The 21,261-nt window shown below is 40.5% G+C and overlaps 1 protein-coding gene across 1 annotated transcript in view; it reads right to left on the minus strand.

The window, feature by feature from the left end:
- Positions 1 to 7,156: 7,156 nt before the first annotated feature.
- Positions 7,157 to 21,261, minus strand: part of LOC146635826 (uncharacterized) — a 35,614-nt gene continuing 21,509 nt past the window's right edge. Inside the window, exons 22-34 of the mRNA XM_085349108.1 lie at positions 21,216 to 21,254; positions 20,994 to 21,134; positions 20,292 to 20,371; positions 20,144 to 20,167; positions 19,554 to 19,902; positions 19,126 to 19,179; positions 16,035 to 18,665; positions 15,867 to 15,945; positions 12,969 to 13,079; positions 8,536 to 8,826; positions 7,703 to 7,819; positions 7,495 to 7,616; positions 7,157 to 7,407 (exon numbers count right to left, since the gene is read on the minus strand). Coding sequence (XP_085205234.1) covers positions 7,333 to 7,407; positions 7,495 to 7,616; positions 7,703 to 7,819; positions 8,536 to 8,826; positions 12,969 to 13,079; positions 15,867 to 15,945; positions 16,035 to 18,665; positions 19,126 to 19,179; positions 19,554 to 19,902; positions 20,144 to 20,167; positions 20,292 to 20,371; positions 20,994 to 21,134; positions 21,216 to 21,254 — 4,113 coding nt within the window. The 3' untranslated portion in view covers positions 7,157 to 7,332. The remainder of the gene's footprint in view (positions 7,408 to 7,494; positions 7,617 to 7,702; positions 7,820 to 8,535; positions 8,827 to 12,968; positions 13,080 to 15,866; positions 15,946 to 16,034; positions 18,666 to 19,125; positions 19,180 to 19,553; positions 19,903 to 20,143; positions 20,168 to 20,291; positions 20,372 to 20,993; positions 21,135 to 21,215; positions 21,255 to 21,261) is intronic.

Raw genomic sequence — 21,261 nt, forward strand, 5'->3', positions numbered from 1 at the left:
GAGAAAAGAAGAGATGTAGTGCTATTTCACAGAAAAACACTTTGTTTGTAGTTGAGGAGGCTTTGAAAATTAAGTTAATGAATCTTTTGCTTTTCTTTTTGTTGAAACATCTCTGAGCTGCTGATCGCTGGACCGTATAATACAATTCTGAGTACAACTGGACCAGGACAGTTCACCCTGAGATGGACACCGTTTGAAAGACAGGATGGAGAAAGTCAGCCCTTCTGCTTTTTTGTCCACACACTTTCCAAGTCAGTAACTTTTACCTTACTTTTACTTTAACCTTAAAAAGTCCCAACGAGGATATGTGAAATCATTCAGAGAAAGTAGAAAGTTTCTTTATGAATGTGATATGTTTAATTGTCTTATCATACAAAACTGAGGCTGAAAAAAAAAGGCTGATGCCATTTCTTCATTTTCCAGCCGTAAACTACATTCAGGAATGTTAAAGTCTTACTTTATCAGAAAACCATTCTGTCCCAATCATAGCTAGAAAATTACCCAAATATCAAACAGTAAAATGATGACCACTCATGCTTTTCTTGAATAGTTACTTGTCTCACACTTGATCAGTGAGTTATCAGAAAATAAAAAGAGCATCCAGGACGCCAATGCTTGTTTATGTTACACTGCATCGTATACATTAAATGGGAGTTGTGCTGTTGAAGCTATGATGTGATGCTTTTATGCTCCAATTTGGTTATACATGATTAAATTTTAACTTTAGATCATGATATTTGGAGTACGTGTGAATTTACTGATAAGCCCAAACACGTTTTCAGAAATGATATCCACATGAAAATTTCATGAGGATTAAGGTTGTTCCACCCCTTTCCTCCTGACATCAGCTGGTTACAGTGCAACTATGGTGGGGAAAAAACCCAAAAACGTTTTGCTTAATTTTTTTAAATTTTAGTTTTCAAACAATTTAAAAACCTTAGTAACAACATTGTAACTATATATGTTATTACTAAATTTAGAACAGTAAAATATATTATTGCTTTAGTGAAAAATACAATCTGATTACAGTAACACGTTACTTTGGAATGTGTTGCACCCAAGGCTGCTGACTGACTGGTTTAGCTGTCCTCACAGTTTTTTTTATCTGAGCAGATTACAAGATTACGTGAAGACAAGTAAACATACTAAAACAGGAAAAATATCTTACCTGTTAGAAAGGAAAGCAAAAGTGTCTGTGAAGGTTCTCAGTCATCCAGGTCATCGTAGTCAAAGGAGCTTGCAAAGAAAAGCGTCTGGACTTCTTTAAGTTGCTTGAAGACGTTTCACCTCTCATCCGAGAAGCTTCTTCAGTTCTAAGGTCAAATGGTGGAGAGTCCCAGATATAAACCTAGTGGGAGTATCCCACCACAGAGGGACAAAAGGACCCCCTGATGATCCTCTAATCGCCTGAGCCAAGGTGTGAAACTGGGTGTGGGTCCCAATCAGCCAGGGTTTCGGATGAGCTCGTTGTGAAACCTGGCCCCACCTTATCATGCGAATTCCTGTGGTCAGATGGCCCAGGATGTGAGTGGGCGTTAAGGCGGAACTCAAAACTGGATTATAGATGGCAGACAGTTGGTGTCGTAAACCACCGCCTCTGTTCAAAGATGGTCGCTCACAGTGGACATAGATGGCTTCTTTCACTCCTCTTTCAAACCATCTGTCCTCTCTGTCCAAAATGTGAACATTGGCATCCTCAAAAGAGTGTCCTTTATCCTTAAGATGCAGATGGACTGCTGAGTCTTGTCCTGTGGAGGTGGCTTTTCTATGTGGCTCTTCTATGTTGTGCCATGCGCTTGTGAAGTGGCTGTTTGGTCTCTCCAATGTAGAGGTCTCGGACTTTTGCAGCATTCCTCGCTGCAAAAGTCCTTTAAAGTTGCAGTGCAGAAAATGCTTTAATCAGGCAGATCAGTGTATGAGTCTTCTATTGGCATCAAACTAAGGGTCATCTTGAAATGTTCAACAAACAGACCCAAACTACATGTCATTTGTGTCTTTAACTGGAAAGACAATCTTAAAATAATAATAAAAATGGAATCTGAAAGAAATAATGGAATCACTGTTCTGATTCATGTCCATAGGTAAACCAAGTATCACTCAGATATTCGATGTGTCAGTGTGACTGTTTGAAATGGTGCCCCAGCCAGTGCTTCAGCTTCTAAGTATCAATGACAGGAAGTAACTGTTAATAAATATATAAAAACAGCAACATTTTTTGTCAGTTTCAATTAATTCAACTCAAACTACGGTAATTTGGGTATTTCTAAATAATTTTGATATTGTTGCAAGAGTCAATAATTAGAAATGAAAAGATATACAGTTAAAAATCATACACAGAATGCATATATCCATATCTCGCAGACATCAATATAATCCTACCATTTCACCCATGTGCCTCAAATGTAAGACAGAAATTGGTACCCTAACTCACAGCTTCTGGTCATGTTTGAAATTGCAAGAATATTGGTCTAATGTGTTATCTGAAATGGAGAAGATTTTCGGTTGTGAATTGGAGATGGACCCTCTGTCTCTCATACTGGGCCTCCCCAGCCGGCGGTTAATATCCAAGAATAATAGGAGATTGTACTGTGTTCTCACCTATGCGGCGAGGAAGAATATACTACTCCAATGAATTTATGAAAAAGCACGAACTATTAAAGGTTGTCAAAGAGTAGTGTTGGATCTAGTGCCATTGGAATATCTTACATGTATACTGCACTCAAAAACAGATCAACTCTTTAAGGTGTGGGAACCATACTTGAATTATGTGGAACCTAATGTTTCTAATATTATGTCACAAGGATTCTCTTGAGTGTTCAAACTGCAACGTACTACTGGGACCACAGGTATTGTACTGTATTGTATTCTCTCTTTATTTATTTATTTATTTATTTATTTATTTATTTATTTATTTTTTAGATGGAACTGAGCTGGTGTTCTGTGCTTAGTTATCAGTCTGTTTGTTTTTGTTTTGTTTATTTATTTATTTATTTTTATTCATTTATTTTTGGTTCTGAATTGTACACTTTATTATGTTATGTAATTATGTACTATTTGTGAAAACAGAAAAACTAATAAAAATATATATTAAAAAAAAAAAGAAATGAAAAGATAAAAAAGCCTAAAATCATTGTCGATTATGAGATGATGAGAAGAGATAGCCTTTATTTGTCAGTTGCAGTTGCCCACAACCGAGATGACAGACCATGCCAACCATACATGCAATACACATCATCACATTGGGGAGACAGGTCAGGCTAGGTAGCAAAAAAACCAAAAAAACAGTGAAATGTGTAACACAAAAGGATAATCCACTAATGCACAGATATCATCATACTATAACACAATAAAACAGAGACAAGCAACATGGGAGAGTATTCCAGAGTGCACAGCTGGATCTGGGACCGCTGCAATCTTTGATCACGCCTCCAGCTGATCCGCTGTCCACATCGGATGGTAAGCATGGGAGGAGGCGTTGGATTTAGAGGAGGGAGGGTGATAGTGCATATCAGTATCAGTGTACATGTGTGTGCGTGTATCCCATGTTCAGCTGAGAGAAAGTGTCACCACGCTTGGTTAAGCGAAGGTCAACAGTCTCCAGTGGACCCAAGTGGCCTTGAAGGTGGGACAAATAGTTCTCACAACAGTCCTGTTATCATGGGAAGAATTTTTGTTGTTCCAGTCAGCTTCAACTTGCCAGGCCTTCAGCTGGTGCCAGTGAGATAGCCGCATGAGTGAAGATGGTGAATGTTTTGTTTTAGTGCGAACAACTGCATTCAGTTTTTACAGTTGGTCTAATGTCCATCACTAGTCACCAATTCTCTCAATTCCCGTTCTTCTTCTCCAAGATGTTATTCATATTGCGTTCAATAGTAAACACAGTCTGAGTACTGACAGCCCTGCCCATCGTCTATCATGTCGGCCAGCCTTGTGGGATTTTGAACAGCTCTAGCCGCTTCTTGTTCTTCGATAAACCAGGTCCGAGCCAGCTCCAATCAGCCAGAACTCTGTTATAATGGTTTCAAATTGGTAGATGTCATTCATTGTCCTTCATCGAGAGTGTCGCGAGACACACAATGCAAACAACCATCGAGTATCCGGCAGCAAACATCTCTGCAGGACAATGGGCTCTCCAAAGCCCAGGAGGGTGTCAATTTCGTTACGGGACCAGTTAATCGAATCCATAATTCTTTAGGTTTTAGAGAACAAGACTGAGAGACTCTTTGAGGGTTAGAGTTAGAGTTAGACGAGACTAGACAAAAGAAATAGAAGTAGCAGCAGGGAAGATAAGGCAAGGAGAGGGTGAAAGATGCGTCCACCTCCTCCAAGAGCCAAAGCAAGAAAAAAATGTTCAAATTTTAAAATATTCAAATTGTTAAACACTTAACATTTTATTCCCTGGTCAGAGGATTCAAAATTAAACAGAAAACACAATACCTAAATTCAATAAATCTATACAAATGCCACTGATTTGTTCTCAACCTGTTAGCTAAAATCAAACTGTAGCTAAGACTAAAAAGAAGTAAAGTTCCACACTAGCAAACACCAGACTGTTCAACAAATAGCTAGCAAATAGCTAACAGAAAATCATTTCTGCCTCCAAGAAAATAGATTATCATGCTCAGGAATTATTTTCTGTTAGCCAGTTTTGGAAAGATCTGGTGTTTACCAGCTAACTTGCTAGTAGCGCATTCTGCTGTTAACAGGCCGTTATCATATTTAACATTTCATCCTCAAAATTTGCAGTGTGAAACTCATCACTAACTTAAATGGAGAACACTGACTGTTAAAAACATTATAGACTTGATACCAAATTTAAAAAGTCGCTGCTAAAGGTGCGGCACACTGTTGCCATTTTTAAATTCACTGTTCCTCCTCTAACAGGGGGATCATTAAGCATTAAGCAACATGGTTTCCTTGTAGCCCAATTATAAATAAAAACATGTTTTTGGTGGTTCAAAATAATTTCCAGATCAGCACAAATCTACACCACTAGTGTTCCTGAATATCTGACCGTTGAATTTTAACTGGGAGAATACTAACAAGGCTACACCTAACTAAAACTGAGTTTATTTTGAATCAACTTTATGGCTGATTGTGATTATTACCTGCTAATAAAAGGATTTGTGTTGCCATGGCCCTGCTTTTATAAAAGAACCACCCAGACTTTATTTTATCTTTAATTATGTATTCAGCACCTTTTTAAATGTAACCAGAGGTGATATAAATATAATTCTTAACTTTGTGACAGCATTTGTCAGCCAATCAGGTTGACTAAATCTTTGTGTGCTTTTAAAAGAAAAATCTGTTTTGTTGATCAGAAGTTCTTTAACGATTTTCTGCTTGTTTTAGTTGTCCTGGTCGTGGGATCTTTCATTTCAGCTCTGATTCTTCCCTTCCCTTTCATGTTTCAAAAAAAGCACCTCACAAAACTTTCGACACGGCGTAACTCGGCTCATAACCGTAGCACGTCGGAGCAGTGTGCTCACGTGATAGAGCGGCTGTGTGTATTTGTAGCCTCATCCAGCATTTCATCTCCGAGGAAGTGATCCCAGAGAGAAGTAAAGCAAGTGTGTGTAAGTTCATCTCTGAATGTTTGTAAAGCATTCTGGCATTAAGCTTAACAAGCGATATATGGAGCGACTGCCTCTTCTCTCCCCCTCCCTCTCCTGCTGCTACTTCAATCATGAAACTGATCAGTCATCAGCTGATCGGCTTTTCTGTCGCAAGTCCGTCTCTCGTTTGTTGTTGGCCCACTTTGCACCAGTAAGACGAAACCAGCGGCTAAACAATAGCCGCACCTTTAAGCTTGATAAGCTGTCATAGAAATTATTTAATATTACTTTCAGGATCTTTTTCTACGTAGCTGACGCTGGTAACTGTGCAGGGGCGGGTCTAGCAAAGTTTTGCCAGGGGGGCCGATAGGGCATGAACAGGGAAAAGGGGGCACAAAGACATACTTTTCTTTCTTATTCTCATTTAAAATGTCTAGCTTTTAATAAATAATTATCTGAATCTTACACCCAAAGTTTTAATCTGACCTAAAATGTATAGAAGTCCATTACTGTATATAGTAACTGTTAAGTCTAATATACCCTAGTAAGCTATAGTACTTTTTCCTTTGGGACGGTACCATCTGTGCAGTCTGCAGTTCTGTTGAAGAAAAATGTTGAATCTATTTAATTATTGTGGAAAAATAATTGATTTCTGTGCATTTTTTTTCCACATGCGTTAAAGTTGATTACCCCGATTAAGTATCACAAGGTGGAGGGTGGTTCCCTATTTTTATTTTTTTTTTGCTGGGAGTTGGCAACCCTATTAGTTAGGTTGTTTAATATTTCTTTTAAGCACTCTTTAAAATACCAGAATAGGGAGGATGGTGTAGGTTTAAGTTTATTAGATTGATCAGTATTGCTGAACTATGAAATATTTTAGGTGTAGTGTATTTTTTACATACAGGTATAACAGCATAGCTTTAGTGTTGTTGTTTATTTAAACTTGAGTATGAACTTATACAAAATGCAGCAATATATAAAAAAAACATTTTATTGATTAAGAAATACACTATATCGGATTCATATTGGTATTGGCAGATATCCAAATTTATGATATCGGTATCGGACATTAAAAACTGGTATCGTGCCATCTCTAATAAACACTTGAATAAACAAACTAATTGATTTATTGATTCATTAATAATAATAATAATAAAGCAGGCCCAATGCAGCAGTTTATACAATATGCTAGGATTCAAGTAACATAAAAAAATAAACCGGCTAGAGAAAAAACTTGCAAACTGAGCTGTAAAACTAACCCTCTCCAAAAAGAAAAGCAGAGCATTTCTTGATGTCCAGAAAACTATGAACACAACAGGCACAAATGTCTCGATGAATTTGGTGGTTTGTTCAGGTTTTAATTGATGTTTAACAGAACAGCAGCAAACATATAATGCTGGAACCTTTTCTTTTTAAGAAACTGAAGCCAAAGATCTAAATGAGCAAAAAAAAAAAAAAAAAGTTTAATATACTATCAACACCTGTCAGGTACCCCCTGATGACCTGTTAACTAAAGTAATAGGGACAATTTTTCAATAATATTTTCACATAAAAGATAGAATAATAGAAAACAGAAAATTAAAACTGTGCTCTTCACCAGCCTGTACAAACAAAAACAAAACATTAACTGAAAGGCTGCGAGACAATTTATGAATGAAGACATATCATTTACAACAAAAGGTACCACACGGTGATTAGTTTAGTTTCTGAACTAGTAGGATCAAAAACATTGGCTTGTTCTCCACAGTGATGTGTTAAAATAATCAGATCAGGTCCATCAGTCAGAAACGGAGCCTTGAGACATCTGAGATGACGTTTTTGAAGCTCTTTGTCGACGTTTCTCATAATATTTCTACAAAAAAACAGAAAAGTGAGAAACCAAACATTGTTAGGCCAAGAGTGTGATTTTGTGTACTGAATGGTGTGTGCGCATGCGTACCTGCAGGTTGTTGTAGTGTTTCTGGCTGCAGCAGTGGAGTTCCTTGGCGGTCTTCTCATTCAGGTAGAAAACAGAGCAGATGTTACAGAAAAATCCTGATTTTGGGATCACAAACTCCTGACCTGCAGAGGAGTAGAAACAGGAAAATTAGACAAGTGTTAACACAGCATTTGAATCGCGTGCGTGTGTGTTTATGTGTGTGTCTCACCGAGGGGGCTATTGGGGTTGAACTGAGGCAGTCTGAAGTCTGCTACAACACACGGAGACTGAGAGCGAGATCGCTTTGCCTCAGGTCCAACAAGCTCCCTCCTGCGTTTACCCACAACTGAAAATGGAAAGAGCAACACCTTAATCATCAACAAATCTGCTGCAGGAGCCACCGGGTTTATAAAATATTAAATTATAACTTAAGTAATTAAACAAATGATTTTTGATTTATTTGAAAAGGTGAAATGTTTGTCAGCCACTTTATTAGGTACACTTGTTTGACTGCTCATTAATGTAAATCTCTAATCGGCCAATCACATGGCAGCAACTCAGTGATGTAGGTATGTAGACATGGTCAGATGACCTGCTGAAATTCAAACTGAGCATCAGAATGAAGAAGAACACTGGGTTCAACTTCTCTAAGTTAAGAACGCAAAACTGAGGGCACAATTCACACAAGTTCAGCAACGCTGTAAAAGAAAAAAAAAAGTCTCAATTTCTGCTGTGACATTAGGATGGCAGGGTCAGAAAGCTTGGATCCATCCTCCCTTGTATTATTCTTGGCACACACTGGGGCCCTTAGCACCAACCACATATGTAAAACATATTACTACCACCACAAGGTAGTGGAAATGCATCTCAAGGCTGTTGGTAATCACTGAAGAAGGAAAAAAACTACCAGGCATCACGCAGGCTGAATGTATGTAGCACAGTGAGGAACACAAACATGAGATCAGAGCCATAAAATATCACAATTTTTCTTTTAATATTCAGTTTACTGTGTTTTCGCTGTCAGAGTGATGTATTTTGTTGATTTAAAGCAGCTCTTTGTACCTTTAATGCCAACCGTGCTCCATCCATCCTTCTCCTCTCCCTGCTCTGTCTCCTTATCAGGACACGTAGACTCTGGCTGCTGTCCAGCAGGGGCAGGTGCAGCATCAGGCTGGGTCTCTGCTTCCTCTTCGGTCCTCTGGCTCTCCGCCTGGCCGTCACCTGGCGGCGCAGATGAGTCTCGGTCCTGTGATAAAGTGGGATTAACAGAAGCTGGAAGCAGTGGTTCTGTTGTTTCCTCCTCTTCCGTCTCATCTTTTGTGCTCTCTGGTTTCCCTCTAGCAGATTTTCTCACTGTGGGAGGAAACAACAGATTAATTAAGCTTCATGTCTCAGAGCTCTGACACGACTTTATCCCAGATGCCAGCCACTGGAGAATATATGTACGGATGTTACATATTTAAAATACAAAATATGAGTAACTGTATTCCATTATAGTTACCGCTTAAATAGTAGGGGTGCAACGATATTCGTATCGATATTGAACCGTTCGATACAGTGCTTTCGGTTCGGTACGCATATGTATCGAACAATACAACATTCGTAATTTATTTTATCAATTTTCCTTCTGACGATGCTGTCTGTGTTGAGCGCTCAGTGAATCTGTGTTCGACTACTCCGCCTAGGCTGCACTGTCGAGCGCAGATCCACTGAGCGCTCAACACAGACAGCATGGAGAAGGAGGAGCACAGGGCAAGCTAGCAAGACAGAAGTTAAGCTCTCCTTGCAACATGGCAAATTGAACCTCCCCCACCCTCATTCAGATCTGGCGTTTGGAATTATTTTGGTTTTCATGTGACGTATGACCCTGAAGGTAAGCGAGTCATGGACTAAAGTAAAACAGTATGTTGGATGTGCCATGCAATGCTCAATTACATTGGTGTGAACTAGTGTGCTAGCGCAGTTAGCTCGTTAACGTGTTTGCCGTCTAGCCCCATGCACGGAGCGATCGGCGGTAGCTCGTTAACGGAGATTTGCCGTGTTGTGGCGTTAAGGTCATTTCAACGAGATTAACCTGAAAGCACTAGTGGGAACACAACGAATATGACTGCACATTTACGCCGACATCATCCTAGTGCAAAGACAAAAACAACAAGCATGCTACTAACTTTAGCCGAGTCATTTAGACAGCTGTTAGCACATGATTCTCCTTATGCTGCTGAGAATATAGCCCAGAAGAAGCGGATAGTATAGCTTTTATTTTGGAAAGAGCCATTTCTCTGTAATAAACTCTCTTTTCCAAAGATGAGTGATTCCTCAATCAGATACAGGGCTTGCAATATCGCTAGCCCGACGTCCCGGAGCTAGCGATTTTTTCAGTCGGGCTACCAAAATCTATCTCTTCCCTGCCCGTCGGGCTATTGTAGGAAGGAAAAATATATGTCAATGCTTTTGCATTCTTTCAGAAATGTAGCTGGGTAATTATGTCATTGGCATCGGTGAGCCACTGTCAATATGTGACATATTGAAGTCGCGTTTGAATTTGCGCTTGTTTTTTTGCTTTCACTTTGCAATCGTGCGAACTGTGTATAGAGAGCGACAGCACTGATCTGTGAGTGATGATGATTTGTGCACCAATTCCTCTGACATCGTCTTATTAATCGTTAGCTTACTATGCAAACATGACAAGTGAAATCTCCCGCAGCTTAAACATGTGAGAGGTTGATCGCGCAGAGAATCGCTGAGCTTATGTGTGTGCGTGTGTAAAAGCAGCAGGATATATATTTCAGTTCTGCTGAGCCAAATAAGACAGGTCAGGGTGAAGAAGTGACAGCCAAAGAAAAGCTTACCACAAAACGGAGAAGTTATGACAAATCAGACTATAAGGCAAAAAGAAAGTGCAGCTTTATGGTTTCATGGACAAAAGAATTTCTGTGGCTGCAATATGATGAGCTAAATAACCAGGGCTGCACATAAGTGGTCCGCAGGTGCGCATTCGCTGTCAAAATAAAAAACACGCACAAGGGTTAGGGTTAAATTTAAAAACTGTACTTTTGAGTTAAAATATATATTTATAATTTTAATAAATGACAAATTAAAAATGCATGAACATTTTTTTGTATCGAAAAAATATCGAACCGTGACACCAAAGTATCGAACCGAACCGAACCGTGAATTTTGTGTATCGTTGCACCCCTATTAAATAGGTGATAATTTATTGAAATAAATGGATTAAACTGCCGTATTTTTCTGTTTCATATGTTAGGCCCTCTCTACTTTTGGTACATTGCTGGAAACCCAAACAAAACACACAATAAGAGGGTCTAATGTAAGCATCCTGTGTATGTGCGTCAGTTACACGACCCGGAGACAGCACAACGGAACCAGCAGTGCATGGGCAGGAATGCATTTCTTACTTGGAAATTCCTACACCACTTCATAAAGAAGAAAGGGAATTTGAAAGTGTAATGCAAACTCTCTTTGCCAGCAACCAAGGTGCTCTCAGCATCCAAAGACTGCAACCTAAAGAAAGGTCTGGAAGTTCTTTTTTAAAAACTAACGTTAGCCTGCTGCAACTACCTTGCTTTAGTTGTGGTAGCTTCCTGGGTTATGCACCACTTCAGTATCTACGTGACTTATTACTATTACTGAAGACTACTCGCCACTGAGCAAACATCTTATCTTACAGGGAGTGCAGAATTATTAGGCAAATGAGTATTTTGTCCACATCATCCTCTTCATGCATGTTGTCTTACTCCAAGCTGTATAGGCTCGAAAGCCTACTACCAATTAAGCATATTAGGTAATGTGCATCTCTGTAATCAGAAGGGGTGTGGTCTAATGACATCAACACCCTATATCAGGTGTGCATAATTATTAGGCAACGTCCTTTCCTTTGGCAAAATGGGTCAAAAGAAGGACTTGACAGGCTCAGAAAAGTCAAAAATAGTGAGATATCTTGCAGAGGGATGCAGCAGTCTCAAAATTGCAAAGCTTCTGAAGCGTGATCATCGAACAATCAAGCGTTTCATTCAAAATAGTCAACAGGGTCGCAAGAAGCGTGTGGAAAAACCAAGGCGCAAAATAACTGCCCATGAACTGAGAAAAGTCAAGCGTGCAGCTGCCAAGATGCCACTTGCCACCAGTTTGGCCATATTTCAGAGCTGCAACATCACTGGAGTGCCCAAAAGCACAAGGTGTGCAATACTCAGAGACATGGCCAAGGTAAGAAAGGCTGAAAGACGACCACCACTGAACAAGACACACAAGCTGAAACGTCAAGACTGGGCCAAGAAATATCTCAAGACTGATTTTTCTAAGGTTTTATGGACTGATGAAATGAGAGTGAGTCTTGATGGGCCAGATGGATGGGCCCGTGGCTGGATTGGTAAAGGGCAGAGAGCTCCAGTCCGACTCAGACGCCAGCAAGGTGGAGGTGGAGTACTGGTTTGGGCTGGTATCATCAAAGATGAGCTTGTGGGGCCTTTTCGGGTTGAGGATGGAGTCAAGCTCAACTCCCAGTCCTACTGCCAGTTTCTGGAAGACACCTTCTTCAAGCAGTGGTACAGGAAGAAGTCTGCATCCTTCAAGAAAAACATGATTTTCATGCAGGACAATGCTCCATCACACGCGTCCAAGTACTCCACAGCGTGGCTGGCAAGAAAGGGTATAAAAGAAGAAAAACTAATGACATGGCCACCTTGTTCACCTGATCTGAACCCCATTGAGAACCTGTGGTCCATCATCAAATGTGAGATTTACAAGGAGGGAAAACAGTACACCTCTCTGAACAGTGTCTGGGAGGCTGTGGTTGCTGCTGCACGCAATGTTGATGGTGAACAGATCAAAACACTGACAGAATCCATGGATGGCAGGCTTTTGAGTGTCCTTGCAAAGAAAGGTGGCTATATTGGTCGCTGATTTGTTTTTGTTTTGTTTTTGAATGTCAGAAATGTATATTTGTGAGTGTGGAGATGTTATATTGGTTTCACTGGTAAAAATAAATAATTGAAATGGGTATATATTTGTTTTTTGTTAAGTTGCCTAATAATTATGCACAGTAATAGTCACCTGCACACACAGATATCCCCCTAAAATAGCTAAAACTAAAAACAAACTAAAAACTACTTCCAAAAACATTCAGCTTTGATATTAATGAGTTTTTTGGGTTCATTGAGAACATGGTTGTTGTTCAATAATCAAATTATCCCTCAAAAATACAACTTGCCTAATAATTCTGCACTCCCTGTATGTTAACATAAGTCTTTTCTCCCCTACAGTAAATATATTGTCTATTCAGACAGATTTGGGCTTACAAGCTAAAAACAAACAGGAATTGGCAGGATGTGATTGCTACATTCATGTAGTTGTGAAAAGCAATGACAGTATATTAAGTAATCCAAAGTATTCAGAATACATTACAAACTACATTTTGGTGCATGTATTATGTAATCTGTAGTGGAATACATTTTAAAAGTAACCTTCCCAACACTGACCCGGGGTCTGCCTGGTTCTCTTCCTGGGTCGACCTCTTGTCCTGGTAATTACCGCCTCCTTCTCCACAGTCTCTCCCACCTCGTCCACCATCACAAAATTGAAACTCTCCTCTAAAACAAGAAATGAGAGGTCACAGGCAGTATTGACAGTAAAAAGTTTCATTTCGTGTTGAAATATACCCAAGTTAAATGCTGTCTTCTAAGAGGGCGATGTGGGAAAATCTCCATTTAAATAAAACTATTTCTGTCAAGCATAAAGTTTCCTGTTTCTCCTAAGAGATGATATAGGATTAAGTTTAATCTAAATGCTTTTGTTGAAGTTGAACTAGTTGAATGAGACAATTCTTAGCAGGGTAGATGACTACCTTGCTCAGAAGCAAGACAAATCCTGTTTTTCCAACTTTCCTAGAGGACTTCCTAACTCTGGTCTAACCACATGATTAGGTTAGTGTCTGATTGTCAACAGTCTTTTGCGTTGTCTGTCAAAACACGGATGAATCAAACTTTGTTGACTTTACTGTGACTATTTCACGTCGCTGTAGAGCAATGTTTTTGCACACTAATACTTTTTATTGCTTTATCAGCAGATCCTGCTCTTTATTTCTATTTCATTGTGCTCTGGATCAGTAAAATATCAATCTAACTCACTTTTGGAAGCAGGGATTGCTCTTAATGTCTCTATTAAGTTTGATGAAAGCAAACTGATTTAAACTTCAGATTTTCTGGTTATTCAACCCATAAATCGTAACCCGGCTTCCACACAAACTAATGTTGTCTTTTAACTTCATGTTCTTTAGTCTTTTAGATTCTTCCTTTGGATCAAATACACAGAAAAAGTGAATTTGAACAGCCTTTAAACACCTGAAGATACTTTAAAATTATTTAAATGGACTGATAAATCCAAATACATGACACCAACCAGGGCTCCACACTAACTTGTTTCCACGGTTGCACTGGTGCCAGCACAAAAGTTAGGCGCACCCACATTTTTCAACTGCATCACTTAACACCGCAGTTTTACATGTGCATTTTTTTGGGGGGGGGGGGGGGGGAATTGATGTCCATACAGACAATATTGATTTGTAAATGATTAACTAACAATCTTGTGCTTGTGCTTAAAGTTCTTTGGCAATATTGTAGACAACATTAAACTTAATCATCTCGGCCTCCTCTGATGACCTGTTTGCTGCTGGCTGCCACTGAAAGGCAGTGGGGAGAGGGGACACTTGGGACGTGCATTTATCACGACATATGTGATAAATAATAAAAAAAACAAAACAATGTGTTTTCTGGATACATTTTTCAACGTTCAGAGGTTGATGGCTCTGTGTCAGAGCACTGGCTATGAATTTCACATGGATCAGGCCTTAATAAAAAATGTATCAATAGTTCTTTTCATCTTTTCTCATTACCCACAGCTACATCCACTTCTGTCAGGCCTAGGCTGCTCACTAGGGTTGGGTATCATCACTGATTTATATAATCCATTCGATTCCAATTCACGAGGTCCCAATTCGATTAGACTCATTTTTGCCTCAGACAGTCAGAAATATTATAATTCTGATCATTTATCAGTACTGATACTGTGAGACTTTATCAGAGGTGTGAGCATCACAGCAGATGCCTTTGTGTCAAAGTAACTGAGAATAAAACACAGAAAAACATGAAGGAGATTTTGCTGGCCTGGCTTCTTATAGCAGATAACCTTAAAAATATTCTGCAACTTTACATAATTGTAAAAATTTTAAATTTCTTCAGTATTGAACAGCAGAAATTAGGCTTTGTTCTCCAAGGTCATTTAAGTAAAAAAAAACCAAAAAAACAGACAGCGGCCGACAGCGCTGTAAACAGCTGTACACTGCAATGAATAATGCAGAAAACTAATTTGAGATGGGAAACTGTTCTTGAAGTACAGAGAGAGAGAGAGGGTGTGTACATGACGTGCGATTTTTATTGTGGTGGAAGCAAAACGGCAAAAGTAAGAGGGAATTCATGACGATGTTTATCAAATCTGTAGCGTAGTTTGGATCTTCTTTTGCTGCTGGTTCAGTGAATTTTGGTTGGACAGAGACAAAACCTGCAGCTCAGAATCTAGAAAAAAAAGACAAACACAAAGCGCGAACCCGACGCATCAGAATCAGTGAGCTGTCGGCTCCCAGTCCCGACTGCATATCCGTCTACGTGCCGTCGGTGAGAAAGCCGAGAAAGAGAAAGCTGATTCTGATACGACGGGGTGATACGTGTGTTTACATCTTTGTGTGGAATCAGTTTCTCTGCTCTCTTTTACTGTTTGGTGGTTGTTGAAATAGTTTTGTGAGCTTTAACCTGAGATTCTCGCGTTTCTGGCAAAATACATTTATATTTAAAACTCTATTCAGGATTTAATGAATCAATATCGCTTTATTCAAGCTACTCACCTCTCTCTATCCACCTGCACTTTCAAACGTACACGAAGGACTATCTGGACCATAATGTGGGCATCATGTGTCTGTTGTTGACCACACGGAGACTTTAAGAGTTGCAGACTTTTTTTGTTACTCGAACAGCTGGTCGCACCGGTGTGACCTAAGGTTTATTTTAGTCGCACCATTGAAAAATTTGGTCACATTTGTGACGCACTCTAGAGCCCTGCCAACAAAAACTATGCTGTACACATTCGCTTCTCCTCCACAAAATCTGACCGTGCAAATCAAACTCTGTTCAGGTGGTTTGAGTGTGTGACTAGGATGCCTCCTGGGCAACTCCTAGGTGCTGTGTTTTGGGGATGTCCTATTGGGAGGAGGCCCCGGGGCAGATCCAGCAATGAGGCTATCAGGGAAGTCTGAACTTCCGACTGCCCCCACGACCCGAACTCGAACAATTAGTTAAAAAAATGGATGGATGGAGAATGAAACTGACCTGTTTCATCATGTTTGCGTTTAGCAGATCCTGATGTCTTCTCTGCTTCCTCTTCTACCTCAGCTGCTGTCGCAAAAGTCTAAAAACAAAGACACAAAGTCACGACCATCGAGTTTTCTGTTTTTACTAAAGAGGAAACAAAGATGCTCAAATGAATCTCAACATTACCTCTATGTCTGCGGCCTCCACCGATTGGCTCTCCTGTGTTGGTGGGCGGGGCTCCACTGTGCTTTCCTCTGCCTTTTCCCCCTCCTCCTCATCTATTTCAACAATCTCATCCAGAGTGATGAGCTCTGCAGGTTCTCCCTTGGTGATCTCCCTGCTCCAGTCCTGACCCTCCACTGCTCTTTCCTCCCCAGCATCATCTGCTCCCACCTCATCCAGAGTGACCAGCTCCAGGGTGTCTTCCTCCAGATTTGTCTTTTCTTCTGGTGCAGCAGCCTCACTTTGGGACCCAGTGGCCTCTTTAGTATCTGTTTTTGGCTTCTCTTCCTTCGTTGCTGTACCAGACTCGTCTTCAGCAGATAGAGCATCACTAACCTCAGCAGTGTGATCCAAACACTCCTCTTTATCGACCACCTCCTCATCATCTGCATTTTTTGGCGATGCTGAGTCTTTATCGTCTTTAGGCACTGTTGGCTCTTCTGTATTCTGGTCTTTCAAAGGCTCATTGTCAGCCGTCTCATCCTCAACCGAGTCAACAATCTGATAAATGGCCTCCTCCTCATCAGCCACTTTACTAGATGCAGCATTCTTCATGGCAGCTTGTTTTTTAGTTACTTTAGTATCCTTCTTTGGTCTTCCCCTTCTTCTTTTTTCCGGAGTTTTGGCCCGTTCATCCTTAATAACGTCATCCTGCACTGGGTCTACTATTGTAAAGGTGGCATTCCCCTCGCTCTTCTTTGTTGGTGTGCTCTCTTTCACTTGCTGAGGTTCCTCCTTGTTTGGTTCCTGAGAATCTCTGGCAGGTGTCGGCCTCCTTCTCGTTGGTGTCTTGTCTTTTTTTGAGACGTCTTCTTTAGTTTCTCTTCTTCCTCTGGTTGACCTTGTTGTGATGGTTGGTTCGTTCATGGCAGCCTTACCCTCCACTGAGTCTAGGATCTCAGACGTAGATTCCTCTTCCCTGACGGTTTTTATACATGCAACTGTGGAAGTTGGCGTCTTTTTATCTTCTTTGTTTCCTCTGGCCGACCTCCTTCTACCAGGCCTCTCTGTGGTGGAGACATCTTGAACAAATTCATCTTCAACAGAATCCACTACCTCAAAGATCATCTCCTCCTGTGTCTCTTTCTCCTCTCTTTTAGATGTTCTTGTTCTCGGTCTACCCCTCCTTGTTGGTCTTTCAGCTCGTTTAGCCACTTCAACGTCTTTCTTGGTTTTTTCCTCCTTGTTCTCAGCCTCTGCCTCGGTCTCTGTGGTCGGTGGCTCTTCTTCCACAGAATCAATTACCTGGTAAGCTTCTTCCTCTTCTTCAGTTCCTTCAGTGACTGCTTTCGAAGTATTAAGTTTCTTCTCGTCATCTTCTCCTCTGGTGTAATCATTGACTGAATCTAACTTCTCAGAGGCTTTCTGTTTAGTAACATCTGCTGAACTGCCTTTGTTTTCTTGTTCTTCATTATTTGGAGTTTGGCAAAATGCTTTGGAAGCTTTGCTTGATTTTTCTGAGAGCATCTCCTCATTCATTTCTTTTCCATCTCCACTGGACCTTGGAGTTTGGTTCATGCTTGGATCCAACCCTTCTTTTTTATCAGCTGCATCTGGTTCTTGAATCTTTTCCTCAGACAGCTGCTTTGCTGTGGCAACTTCATCTTTGACCAGATGACTGTCCGCTTGGACTGTACTGGCTTGGTCTTCACTAACGTTGTCTATCACATAGAGAGGAGCATCCGTTTCTGTTTTACTGGACTCCTCTGAGCCTTTATCATCAATGCTGTTCAAGACCTGACTTTCCCCCTCATGCAAACTCTGGGTTTGCTCAGGCCCTGATGACTCTGTTTTAGTCTCTTGGTTTGAGTCTTCATCTATCTGTTCATCTGTTGGCTCGTCGATCGAATCAAGGATCTGGTAACTTTCACCATCATCCTCCTCCTCCTGTGGATATTTCCCCACATTGTCTTTTTCCCCATCTTCTTTGCTTTTCTTTGACTCTTTGTGTGCGTCATCCTTACATTCAGTCTCCAGAGTCTGTGTTTGGCTCTTCATCCCTAATCCCTCTCCCTCTGCAGGTGGCTGTGTCTCTGATGATGTTTCCACTTTAGTTTGATTTTCCTTTGCTGACACTTTGAGGTCAGACTTTGTTGCTGCACTCTCCTCTGTTAGCTCTGCAGCAGCAGTTGATGCCATTTTTGAACGGGTCCTATAACCCGAGGACGAAGAATGCGACAATTTGTCTGGAGGTTTGCTTGGCTGCGTTTTCTCACCAGAAAAGGAAACAGGCTTACTGACACTCACAGAGGATTCGGGTTTGGTGGAGTCAAATGAGTCTTTACTTTTTCGTAGTGAGGAGGTTGAACTGCTTTTCTCAGAAGATTCCGTGGGCTTGGATGAGGGAGAGGCTGAGCTGCTGGAGTCTTTGGAGGACCCTGCTGAGGTTCGTTTGTAAGCAGGAGATGCAGCTGAGCTTTGACTTTCCGCATTCTCTGTGGACTTAGTTGAAGAGTCGCTTTCACCATTGGGGTCTGCGTCTGCTGCGTCATCGTTAATTTCATCAACAGTGACAAAGTCGTCTACATTGAAATCCGGCTCACCAAAAGGGCGGCTCTCTGAAGAAACTTTCTTCTCTAAATTATCAACTTGAACCTAGATGGAAAAACCAAAAACAGTCTGTGGAGCCATGAAACAGCTTACCCTATAATCAGAGTAACTATCACAAATATAACCTTACTGACATTGTATATGGTTCCTTGTATGTAGAAAACTATAATATACCAAATGTCTCCTCCTATATGATCAGGATGTCAGTAAACAAATTATGCCCCTCAGAAATGGCCATTTTGTAGCATTTACATACCTATAACACCTTAGAAAAGCATCACATTTTAATTTAACAACAATAATGGTTAAGAGGCCATGTAAGAATAGGCAGTGAAAGACAATCTACACTGAAAAAACAGCATTGAATTTTGTCAGTGTGATTAAGTGTTTGAGTTAACCAACAACCCCCCCCCCACAATAACCAAACAAAACAAAACAAAAAGAAACACCAAACATTAATACTTCATTACTATTTTAAATCCTTGTGGGTCTGATGAACGTTTACCTTTCTGTTTGGTGTGTCTTCATCCTGTGCCCTACTAGGGCTGCTGCTTTTGCTCTAGAAATGAAGATAAGATAAGAAAAAAGATTAAACCGAACTGATTTTGCGTTATTCTGTGCTGGTTTTGGCAAGCGCTAAAATATGGCCTAAAATGTGTTTAGTGAGTGGTGATGCTAAGGACTGGACATGCACAAGCTTACAAAAAAAAAAATAAGACTATATGTAATGATGACCTTCGCTTTAATTTATCAGTTCCAGAAATAATGCAAATCTAAAAACTGTATAATCAGCATTAGTTATTCATACAGCCTGCAGCTTTACCGCAACAATCGACAGTGTACTACTATACAATGCTCACATGTAATCTCCAACATAAGGCTTTTAGTGTCTTAAGATATTTTGGGACAACACAGTGAAATTTAAAGTGTTACCTCTCTGTCCTTGCTCTGTGCCCTACTTTCTCGACCCTGTCTATGCTCACGAAGCGCCGCTGTAATGGCCATGAAAACGTCCTCGTTGATGTGAGGAAGTTTTGAGTCTTTTTCCTCAGACTTGACTGGGCTTGTTGCTGAAGGAGCAGCGCTAGAAGCGGTGGGGGCGGCGTTTGCATCAGGAGTAGTGACCAAAGTTTGTGGTGGCCCCTCTTCCTTCACTGCTGCTTTCTGGCCTTCCTCACTTGGCTGCAGGACAGCGGTCGATTCTGCGGCCTTCTCGGTTTCCAGTTCGAGGTTAAGTGTGTTCTCACCCGAGTCTTGCAGACGCTGTTTCAGACTCTTCAAACTGAATTTAAAAGCAAAGATGCCAGTAGGTTACTATGAAAAGAAGTTTGTTGTCACAAAATGTTAATGTGAAATAAGAAATTCCATTTCAAATTTCTAATCTAGAGTTGCTTATGTCTAAATCACACTCTTCTCTTTTTGCATCTTTGGGAACTGTTTACTATAGCACAACCTTGAGGAGTGTAGCAGTCATCATGACTGTTTTGACTCTGCCACTAAACCTGAAAATGAAAGATACTCACGACTCAATACGTCCGACTTTACTCCTATGAAGAGGAGAGAAAAAAGCACAAGGTCAGACAAGCATGAAGACACTTTAAAGAAAATAAAAACACACAGTCTAAAATCAATTTCCTCTTTGTCTCACTTCTGATTGTGGGACACACTTACCAAGAAGATAAATAGTCCTTGGTGACATTGCTCTCCATCACCTGTGTTAATCCACCAGGTTCAGCCATCTCAATGCATATCTGAGAAAACAGAAAGATATTACATCAGTGACAGTACAATTGTTTTCTTCCTGAGGATATTCGAGCAACACAGTGGTACTCAAAGGGTGCGCTACAGGCCCAATTTGTGAAAGTAACAGGACAGAGGTCCTGGCGAGTTTCTTTACTGCCCTCTACGATAGTACAAGGCAAAGAAAAAAAATCTTGGTGTTTTAAAATTGCAAATGGAAAATAAGTGCAAACATATTTCTATACTTTTGCAAGTTTTTGATTGAACAATAAAACCACGGAACAAGAAACACTAAAAGAATAACTTAGTGCTGCCTCAAACTGCAGGCATCTTCCCTGCTAGATGGGCCAGGACGAAAGGCTGAACAGGTCATAAGATTATCACTTGGTTGAGAACTTAGTGCATTTCAGGCAGTCCTTCACCAGTGTTTGCAAAGGCATGTAAAATTCAGATTGCCTGCCGCAGGGACTGGCTGTACATGGAATATTAAAACTTGCTCAACTAGTGTTAAAAAAATATAGTCTCCTTCAGACTGATTTAAAAAGTTTCTCAATATTAAAAGAGCAGCAGACACCATGACAAGCCTTGCAGATGTAAAACATGAAAAATTTGCAGGTGTTTATGAAATCGTACCCTGTTGGCAAGCGGCAAAAATCTGACAAAAGCAGCAATGGACGCCACCACTTCCATGATCATCATGACAAGGTCCACATTCACCTCGGAGACCTCCACAATCAGCAGCCGGTCCTCCAGAGACTCAGACTCTGGAACATGCTGAAAAACAACCAGTGTTAAGATCAGGGAGACCCGAGCCTGCTGCTTTTACAGGACAGATTTATGTGACTGCTGACTTACAGTGCTGCTCCATTTCATCATGCTTCTGTACATGCTCTCCTGTGAA

The sequence above is a fragment of the Diplotaxodon limnothrissa genome, linkage group LG3 (genome assembly GCF_057381915.1).
Source record: "Diplotaxodon limnothrissa isolate DT_005_m linkage group LG3, D_limnothrissa_male_GT1.1, whole genome shotgun sequence".
NCBI classification, from domain to species: Eukaryota; Metazoa; Chordata; class Actinopteri; order Cichliformes; family Cichlidae; genus Diplotaxodon; species Diplotaxodon limnothrissa.